Raw genomic sequence first — 11,117 nt, 5'->3', positions numbered from 1 at the left:
TGCTAGCATGGCCAGACATTGCGGAGAGGCATGGTGGAGGTTGGGGGGCGAAGGATGGCAATGGGGGGTGGGGGACGATCCGTTTTTTCTTTTTCTTTTTTAATTTTTAATTATTTATTTATTATATTTTTTATTTTGTAAATTTTATATATGAATTAATTTAATTATGTATATATAAAAATTTAAATTTATTTACTATAATATTTATATATAATATAATTTTAAAATATATCCAACACAAAAATTAAATTAAGTAATAATATTTAAAATAAAAAAATCATGTATTTTGATTTTTAAAAAATATAAATAATATTAAATAATCTTAAAAATTTAATATTTTTTCATATGTAAAATATTATAATTTGATGTAATAATATTTTTTATATATAAAACTTGATGAATACTATTTTTTGGGTATTTATCATAACTTTTTCAACCAAATATAAAGAATTAACTAAAAATAATATTAATAAGGATAATTTTATCTATTTAGAAATATTCAAAACGCATCAAAGAGTTATCTCATTTGTATTGTAGTTAACAACTCTCCATTTTTTTGACGACGAGGATCCTTTGTGAAGCATTTATAATTACATGGAGTTTTTTCTTCTTTTGACTATTTTATTGACACATGTAAATATTTAGCAATTTTCATATAACATAAAGGGGTAATATGCAATTTTCTTTTTTTTTTCCTCTCAAGCCACTATTTCATTTCTCACATTTTTTATGTTTCTTTTTGTTACAAACTTTCATATTTTTAAGAAATCTATAATTACAATTTATTTTTTCTCTCTCATCTTCTGTATTTTTTTTATTAAAATTTTTTCATATTTTTAATAAATCTCCATAATTTATTTTTTCTTTCTAAACGTACCCCATATTTTTTTAATCTCGCGCAGTTTTAATAATTTCTTTTCATCTCATATAATAATTCTTTTTATATGTTTGCGGAGACCATGTGCAACAACAACTAGTACAAATAAATCAAAATACCCAAAGATAGTTATTAGATAAAAATTATCTGTTTTTTTTAAATTTTCATTGTTAATGAAATTATCCTGCAAATTAAATAATTAGCTGAATTAAAAAACTTACTGTTATTAGAATTTGAAGGAGCCGAGGGTGGAATAGAAGGGGTTGCAGCGCCTACCGAATCAGCAAAAAACACTCAGGTTAGGAAATTAATGCGACCAACAACAACAACAATAATAGAAGTTTAATATGATCACCTTTATGACAAATGGATGTATCAGCATTGGCACCGCAAGACTTGGCAAGCCCTAGAAAATCATCCTGCGTCACATTCAGACTCTTCAAGATTGTCTCGTCCTCGAACACTGCGCATAGGCACTGCCCATCGTCGGCCATGATCTCTTTCAGCGGCACGCAGCACGACGTCGCTGGCGACGACGAACCCTTCAGAAATGCCTGGCAGGGCATCAGTTTCTGAATGCATTGCATCGTCTCCGCGGCGTCCGCGCCCTCACAATACCCCACAAAAGCCCAAGAGCATATCAGGAGAAAGAAGGAGAAACTGAGCCTGGAAATCGCCATGTTGTGATTAGTTTCTTGTGAGGAGAATTAGAGTTTTCTTTGCGAGAGGTTGGATATATAGAGGTGGAGGATATGAAATGTTGATCCCATCCCACGTACGTATAATTAGGAAACGTCTTTATGAGGTAGTGGTTGTAAATCTTTATTCAGTCCACCATTCTGTACCTGTTTATGGCAAAACTTTCAATTCCTGAAATTCTCCTCCTGTGTACGTACCTCAACTTTCTACAATTCCTATTTCTGGAGTTTAACATATTGTTGGTTCAAATCAATCCTTTTCTTTGGCTTTCCAATGTTAAGACTATAATAGTTAGTAATTAGCTTGTCGGAAAATTCTTATCCAAATAAGGCATGACAAAATTCAACGAACCACGCATTTTGTGTAATACAATGTTTGTCATGTAATTACTATTTCTAAATTGTACAACATTAATTGTATAATAAGTATATTACAATCGTCGTGTAACTGATTCAAGTCCGATCAGACTCGATCTGATGTAAGATTTCCCCGCACTTGTCTTAGTATTCTCTTAAAGGAACTTTTTTTCAATCAAAAGTCAAGCGCACACTTCTAGCTACCCCATTTTCAACTTTTTTTTTTTAATAAAAGAGTTTAACTTCGTTAATTTTTTACATTTATTATTGCCTCACATGTCTCGACGGATTGTGTTAATTATTAAATTGTCGTTAAAATCAGAAGGATGTATTTAATTTTTCAAACAATAAGAAATATTTATAATTAGAATAAGATTTCTGTCAATAAGATCTTGCAAGTACTTCATTGCTACCTCTTCTAAGCTTTGAGATGTGGTTGGTTTGAGAAATCCCTGTGCAACCCATAGTTTGAAAACACATATCTCAATATCTTCACGAAAAACTCCCATATAAAAAAAGCACGATTTAAGCACGATTTCAAGTGATGGGGCAAATAATTATAACTCAAAGATAATATCTTAAGCATTGGTCATCATTACACGTCGTGTTTGATTTTACATTTTTTGCATTATGTTCCAAAAATATCCTCTGTCTTCTCGAGCTTGGAGAATACTCCACCAATCACTGCAATTGTTAGCGGAAGTCCTCGACAATTTTTTGCAATTTCCTTACCAAATTTCTCCAATTCAAGATAGTTCTCTTCCAAACATGTATTTTCTTGAAGCAACTTCCAACTTTGATCGTCTTTGAGAAAGCGCATCTGATGATTAGGGTTGCAAGAGTCGACATAAGCAGCAAGATTTGAAAGCCTAGTAGTAAGCATGATTCGACTCCCACTATTTTCATCTGGAAACATCTTTGCCTTTGTGGTCCAAATATCATCTATTACAATTAGATACCTCCTACCTTCAAACTCTGGTACAAACGCATTTCATTAGTGAGTCTTTTTGTCGTGCAATCAACAAGGCATAACAGAATTTCACACAAACAATATTCTTGAGATACTATAACCCATGCACGAATATCAAAGTCATACACAATAAATGGGTGAATAGCAATTTACCCCATGTGCTATTGAAAATGGGCACATTACCCCCTATGAAGAATATAATAATTTACCCACTATATTTTTTAAAATGAAACAATTTACCTCCCTATATAAGGAGGTAAATTGCTTTATTTTAAAAAACATAGGAAGGTAAAATGTTGTATTTTAAAAAATATAGGAAGATAAATCGCTATTTATCTTTTTTATAAGGAGATAATTTGCTCATTTGCATATGACAAGAGGATTGTTTATATTTTTTCCCACAACAAATTGATCCTAATATATATTTCTAGCGAGAGTAGTTTTACCTATACCCCCATCCCCACAATAGGGATGAGTTGTAGCTTTGATTGTTGTACGGTGAGCCGATCGTTCAATTGCACCAAATCATCATCAAACCCCACCATAGTGTCCGCCTTTCTGGCCGCTTGTGTAGATGAACATGCCGACAGAATTCCTCAGTCCCGAATCTTTCACTGCACCCCCAACCTTAAACTTCATCACCTCTTTCGTAATGGAATCAATTTCTTCAATTACTTTTTCTAGATCCTGATCCGGCAAAAAGGCAGATATCAGATTTTGGAGCCTGGACTTCACTGAAAACCCTCCGTCCTATTCGACATATGGGACCCGATGAGATCATCCCCTGTATAAGCTGCTTCTCTAATTCGTTGCTCCAAAGATTCAACTGCCACGCTGCTTCTTTGCCAAGAATCTTCAAGAAAATCTCGTAAGCTACAAGCTTTGCCCAGCAGAGATTCAAATTGTTGTTTCTTGTGAAGATGCTGATTATCGGCATCATCCAGAATCTGCTTAAGAGTCTCCATCAGGGAAAGCAAAGCAGCATAAGCGATAGCTAATTTCCACTCAGACACAAACAGAGGCCGTTGGAAAATTGGTTCAAATCAAATTAGCAGGCTCAAGCCCATAGCCTCAATCCGCCACTTGAAAGGCCTGACCCGACCCACCGATTCGATCCACCCATTACCTGACCCGGTTCTCATTTTTAGAGGATTAAAACCCTTCGCATTCTTATTTTTTTCCTTGGTTGAATTTATTAACCCTCTAATTTTCCCTCTTTATCGGTTTTTCGCGCCATTTGCAATTGCTTCTCCCTATTTATTCACTACATTCGGGAAGAAAAAGAAGAGAAAAAACAAGTGAGAAAAAAAATAAAAGAGACGCGTAAACCTGAGTGGTTCGATGATGCCTTGGTGACCGTGTGTGTGCCTTGGTGTCTGTCGTCCCTTGGTGGATTTGAGCAACCGATGACTGGGTTGTCGATCTTTGTGACTGTGGCTTCCCCATTGCGGAGGTCCATTACATAAGATAGACCTACCTTTCTTTCTTTTTTCTTGGAAGAATGACCAGAGCCATCCTCACTGTTGCCTTTGTCCTTGGATTTGGCTCCCTGAGTTGAAATTATTTATCGTTCCTATTTTTTCTCACTGTTCCTTAATATGTAATTGTTGTTATATTAGTTTGTATTCCGCTGTAATAATTATTTTTTCTTTATTGGGCTTACTGTGAGGAAAAATTCCCAACAGTGGTATCAGAGCCTTCGGTTTATTTTCTTCTGGTGATCGATAAGATCTTTCCTTTTTTCTTTATGCGATTTCTGCATTTTTTTTTTTTTGTGCCACTCTATGATTGGTGCTTAATGTTTATTTTTGAAATCTGTAAATCCTGTTGTGTGCAAGTTTATCTACTATGTGAAATATTATCTGTTGAAATTTTACTCTTGTTTATATCAATTTGTATTGGTTGCCAACATCTCTCTTTTTGCAGGCAAAAATGGCGATGATGATTGTCGGATCCATTCTTTGGACTAGGTTCCCTTCTAGGTCCTGGTTCAAGAGGGAATATGTTGGAAAATTAGCTCAGGACCAAATTTCGTAGGTCCAAGCCCACAACCCCAACCCACCACCTGAAAGGCCTAACTTGACCTACCGACTCGATCCACCCATTACCCGACCCGATTATCATTTTTAGATGACTAAAACACTTCGCATTCTTATTATTTTCCCTTGGGTCGAATTTATTAACCCTCCTCGTATTCTTCCCTCTTTATCATTTTTTTGCGCCATTATCAATTGTTTCTCCCTATTTATTCACTACCTTCGCGAAGAAAAAGAAAAAAAAAAACAAGTAAAGGAAAAATAAAAGATATAGGTAAAGATGAGTGGTTCGATGGTACCTTAGTGGTCGTATGTGTGCCTTGGTGGCGTGAGTTAGCCTTGGTTGTTGTCGTCCCTTGGTGAGTTTGAGCAATTGATGGTTGGGTTGCCGACCTGTGTGGCTGTGGGCTTCCCAATCGGATCCGACTCTCTGAGCCGAAATTATTTATCGTTGTATTTTTTCACTGTTCCTATTAATATGTAATTGTTGGTATATAGGTTTATATTCCACTGTAATAATTATTTTTTTATTGGGCTCAATACAAGGATCAATTCCCAACATAGGCAAAATATAGATCCCTCTACCTCAATTTTTTTCCACTAGATCTTCGCCAAATGCACCATCATAGAAATATATCAAGTTGCAGGTTTTATAACATATAATAGCTCGCTAGGCCTCCTCAACAAGATAACAACAACATAACGCCAAATTTGCGTTGAATTTCCAGTTATTTAGCATTACTCTAATTGATTGATTACACTAATTTGACTTTTGGGATTACGAATAAGATTAAAACCGGTGTCACACAACACCACCCGCAAATCGAAATGGAAGCAACAAAATGAAATTAGGGAAACATGGTGGAAAAGAAATTACCTCAACCATGACTATAAGTGCCACTGCCGCTTGGAATTTTTCATCTTCACAGAAAGAACTGCTACTATTCTTTCACTTCGGTGAAATGTCTGCTCCAAATACCTCGAGAATCCTACGTTGAGCTTAGTTTTGGAGAGTGTTGATTGTTCTTGCCGGGTGAGGATGATGTCGTTATTCGTTGAAGTTTCAATTTTTTTAAAAATACCTATTTTCATGTTGAATTATCTATAGATTTTTACAGAATAAAATTTGTATTTGATTATTCGATATAAAGTATGTATATTTGATTATTCAAATATGATTATCCATTTAAGATTAATGACAGAGTGGCACAATTTTAGCAAACTCCAAGAATGGTAAGTAGTCCATATTTCCAACTATAAATTTTTTTATTTATGTTTAACAACAATTATGGGAGTGTTTGTAGTAAACTGATTTTTATTGAGAAAGTTGAAATTTGTAACAGAATTAAAAGGGGTTATTGTTTGTAAAAAAACTAAAAAGTAGATGAAAGTTATATTGGATAGTATTTGGAAAAAAATAGCTTTTAAAATAAATTTAATTGATTAAATATTATTTTATCCCCTATTAAAAAGATACAATTTTTTGCTTATTATTTCACTTGTTGTTAGTTAATAATAAAATTCCTTTTGATTAGTATATTTCATATTTATTTTTAAAAAATATTTCAACGTATATATTTAATTTAATAATGTTTCCACTAAATAATATAATTGTTAACTTATACACAATTAAACTTGCACGATTGCAAAATATATATATATATATATATATCAATTAATCAAATAATAATATGTGAACCAAATAATATAATTAGATAATATAGCAAATAAAATATAAAATTTAAATTATTAAATATTAAATATGTAAAGGTGTAAAGGTGTAAATGTGATTATTAAAAAATTATTCAAATTATTTGAAAACTTCAATATTAACTTTATATATACAGTTTTAAAAATAAATTAAAAATGATAAAATTAATTAAAATTATTATAATTAGGGTATACTAATAAAAAATTTATTTAAAAGAAAAAAAAAGCCAAAGCAACTAAAAGCACCCCCTAAAATGCTTCTAATTTTTGGCCTAAAAATATTATTTCTTAGTCATTTCAAAAGCAAAAGTTGACACTTAAACACTTCAAAAGTACTTTTTGAGAGCCAAAAGTTAACAAGTGATTTTTTAAAATACTCGCAAACACTCCCTATGTTTTATATTTTCTCTAGAAACATTGACAATGAGCCACTGATTGAGTTCTCCCCTACCCTTTTTGAATATTTTCTCTGAGATGACAGAGTTAGAATATACACTAAGATAATTGTTTAAATTAATCATGTTAAGGGAGTTTTTGATCAAACTTCTACCTTTGGAGAAGTAATTTTAATAGAGAAGTTGAAAGTTGTACCATAATCAAAAGTGGATAGTATTCGTAAAAAAAGTAAAAATTAGACAAAAGCTAAATTGGATAGTGTTTATAAAAAAATCAATTCTTAAATAAACTTAATTGGTTGAAAACTATTTTGTCCATATCTATTAAAAACATACTATGTTTATTTAAAATTTGCACTTCTCATTTGATAATAATATTTTTTCACAAAAAAATAATAATTTTTATTGAAATTGGTATATCTCATATTTAATTTTACAAATATTTGTCATTTATATTACTAAAATATTAAATATTAATAAATTAAATTAAATATTTAATTTAATAATATTTTTCACTATGTAATACAGTTGTTCAGTAATTCATGCACAAGAATAACCTTGCATGATTACCGAAAAATATATTTATTAATCAATCATAGCAATTTTAATTTATGTTTTCTATGATATAGGAATAATATCCAAAAATATGAAATAAATAAATTTTAAAATATTAAATATGTAAAATTATAAATATTGTTAGTGATAAATTATTCAATTATTTGAAGATTCTAACATCTACTTTAGATGAGTAATTTTAAAAATAAATTAACAGGACGAAGTCGAAATAAAATTAGTATATTGAGAGTAAAGTAGTTAAAAAAAATTAAATTTATTTACAAAAAAATCCAAAATAGCTAAAGCACCCCCAAGTGACTTGATAACAGAATAATTTGAAATTCGTTGATACTCAGTAAAATATTATTCAAAATTAGGGGCAAAGAGTTGAAAATTCATTGAATTTAAAATTTGGATTAATCGCATACATCCACTGACGTATGTGAGTTTTTGCACTTTGCCTCCTTATCGTTTTTTTTTTTTTTTTTTTTTCCTCCTTATCGTTTTTTTTTTTTTTTTTTTCATTCAACTGTCCAACATTTAATTTTTGTTGCGCATTGCTTAGTTTTACATTTTCCGACGAATCACAACAGTAAAAAAATATGAAGGACAAAATTACAATTTCATCGACTTAAATGACTAAAATGCCAAATATCTGTAACTATAGAATAAAATACTATTAAACCTTTTGTATAGATGAGAGTTTGATGCGCTAGCTGTAAGACTGCTTACTTGACATTTCCTCTGCAATAAAATGTAGTCATATCATGTCTTAAAACATTAACATTATGGATATACAAATTATGTAAAAATATTAAGAGAAAAGTTTGAACAAGTAGCTAATTTAATTCTGGACTGTTGGGAATATTGAATGGTGTGTGGCCATGAAAGGATGGATGCCTCCGCTTATGCACAACAATAGTACACTTGGACGGATGTCTTCACTCATTCTGTCACCTATCATCATCATATAAAACTCATGTTGCCCTGTCAACCCCATTTTTTATTTTTTATTTTATTCTAAACCAGAATATATCTGACATGTTGCCACACTTTCTCTGGTTAATCTCATTATAATGAATTTCAAGAAATAAGACCCTTATTAAGCGTGGACATACAAAATAAATCCTCGTTAAAATTACATTAAGAATGTCTAGATAAATAGTTTTCTAATGCTGAATAACACAGGTACCTGAGTTATGAAGGGTGACTATTTATATATAGTTTTACTTTTACCCTTATTGTACTATTTCATGCATAGATATAAAATTGATCGGACAGTCACGATAAATCCATAAGATCCTAACTTAATGTACGAGACGAGTCCAGAGCTTGTCTATAGATCGAAAAAAAGGATAGGATGTGAAAGAGTTGTAGGAACGACCTTATCATATTATCCCCACATCAAAATTCAGATTTATTTAATATAATAGTTTGTGAATGAGTCATATTTATTATGTTATTTTTGGAAAAAATAATTGTCAACATGGATTAGTACAACAACCTGGGCACAACTATATATATATATTTGTGTGTACGTGTGTGAGAGAGAGAGAGAGAACAGTTTTACAAAATTAAGTATCCATAATGTTAATCATCTGCGCCGTATTTGTAGTTGGAAGGGGAATTCTAACTTGAATTAAATCCGTTCAAAATTGAAGTAATATTTAATTTAATAGCCATCAAATATAGTGGAAATAGTGTTTTACCCCATATCAAGAATTTAATGGACAAAAGCCATCTCCTACTAAAAATAAAGTGTAACCCATGCAACCCCCCTAAGTCTTGAAATAGCCTATTTCATTTTATGTAAGGACAAAATTATCCTATATATATATATATATATCATCAATTATACTTATCCATTGTAATAAATTTATATCTTGACTTCTAAATTCAATGGTTCCTACTTTATTATTAGGGAGTAGGGGCAAAACTGACATTGCATAGAGCAAAAATCGAGTGAACTGCAAGTGAGGGATAAATTTCAGCCGACAAGTTGTCTTTTTTCTTTTCTTTTTTTTTTTTTAAATTTTTTGCCCTCCTCAAGATCATGGTAAAATGTAATAATATGGAAAATATTAAATAAATGGTCCAACAAAATAAAAAAAGAATTTTCTTTATTGCTTCATATTCAATTATTATTTTGCAGTACAGTCTGGTCCAACTTCCCCTTTTTCTTAATTATATTTGTACGTTACTTCAGAAAAATAAAGTCTGCGGGATTCAGAACTTACATTTCTACTCCATTAAATTTTTAACACAAATTTCAACTTCAATTTATATATGTGTTTAAAATTAAATTATATACTATATGTGGTTGTACTATAATAACAACAGCAACAACTATAATAGTAATAATAAATAAGGATACCATCATATTTAAGTAATATTTATAGCTGTATATACACAATGAGAAACATGACTTTTGTGCATCTTATAATTAATTAGCTTAAATTATAACTTGTCATCTGAATTATGCCGGTTTTCACATTTTATTTTATTTTTTTTGGTCAACTTACCATTTTAACTCTACGAAATTCGCATTTTGCCATATATGACTGCCTTCCAATCGATTTTTTTGTGGGGAATGCATCACGTGCAGTGTATATGCCGGATAAACATCACTACATTGCCCTGAAATAGCACATGAAGTGCACGTGATTTTCCACCAAAAAAATTGACTAAAGATGATCATCTATGACAAAATGCAAATTTCACAAATTTGATACGGTAATTTTACCAAAAAAAATTAAACAACAAACTATAAAAATAATTATAGTTCGGATGGCAAAAATATAATTTACTCTATAAATAAATTATCATAATTAAAAATTTAACAATCATGATATTAATTAACCATAGTTAAAACTTAATTAAATTTTCATATTGAATTTATTCTACTGTGACAAACAATATTGATATACCATAATTTTCTAGTTATAATATAGGAAGTAGTCTTTTTTTTTTTCCTATGAATTGTGAGAGTGACATCTCAAAAGTGGTGAGTAAAAACTAGGACATTCCATCAAGTGTTTGGGCAGTGTTCTCATGAGATGTCATGGATCAAATTATACTCATGTTTCCTCAAGAACTGTGCATGGCATCATATATATACTGCACCAATACTTAAATACTTTAATTTAATTTACTGCACCAATATGTTCACAATTTTCTATCATCTGATGGTACGTCCAATTAATATCAATGCTAATTTTGATGATTATGAGATATTAATTGATAGTGAAAAATTTATTTATCAAAATACTATATATATATGTTCAAAATTAACACTGACAAAAGACTATGTTCAAAATAACCATCATTGATAAATTAATTATTTATTTAACGGTAACGAAACATTGTTATTACAACTTACAATGTTACAGGAATTTGATTCTTTATTAATCTAATGTTTTTATTTTTCATTTTTTATTGTTTTATATGTATTTTTTTGTCGAATTATATATAATAGATTATAATTAATAAATTTATATAAAAGTCACTAGAAAAAAATTG

General features: G+C 30.5%; 1 protein-coding gene and 1 long non-coding RNA gene across 2 annotated transcripts in view; both read right to left on the bottom strand.

Annotated features, from left to right (window-relative positions):
• The window catches only part of LOC105166420 (lipid transfer-like protein VAS), a 2,329-nt gene extending 728 nt beyond the window's left edge, over positions 1-1,601 (bottom strand). The window contains exons 1-2 of the mRNA XM_011085766.2: positions 1,233-1,601; positions 1,099-1,149 (exon numbers count right to left, since the gene is read on the bottom strand). Coding sequence (XP_011084068.1) covers positions 1,099-1,149; positions 1,233-1,557 — 376 coding nt within the window. The 5' untranslated portion in view covers positions 1,558-1,601. The remainder of the gene's footprint in view (positions 1-1,098; positions 1,150-1,232) is intronic.
• LOC105167025 lies at positions 2,475-4,591 on the bottom strand. The gene is made up of 2 exons (XR_002287803.1): positions 3,349-4,591; positions 2,475-2,907 (listed from the first exon to the last, which is right to left on the bottom strand). It is a non-coding gene; the product is annotated as an uncharacterized LOC105167025 (long non-coding RNA).

This window comes from Sesamum indicum, linkage group LG1 (genome assembly GCF_000512975.1).
Source record: "Sesamum indicum cultivar Zhongzhi No. 13 linkage group LG1, S_indicum_v1.0, whole genome shotgun sequence".
In the NCBI taxonomy this organism is placed as follows: domain Eukaryota; kingdom Viridiplantae; phylum Streptophyta; class Magnoliopsida; order Lamiales; family Pedaliaceae; genus Sesamum; species Sesamum indicum.
This window is presented reverse-complemented; position numbering and strand designations above follow the sequence as displayed.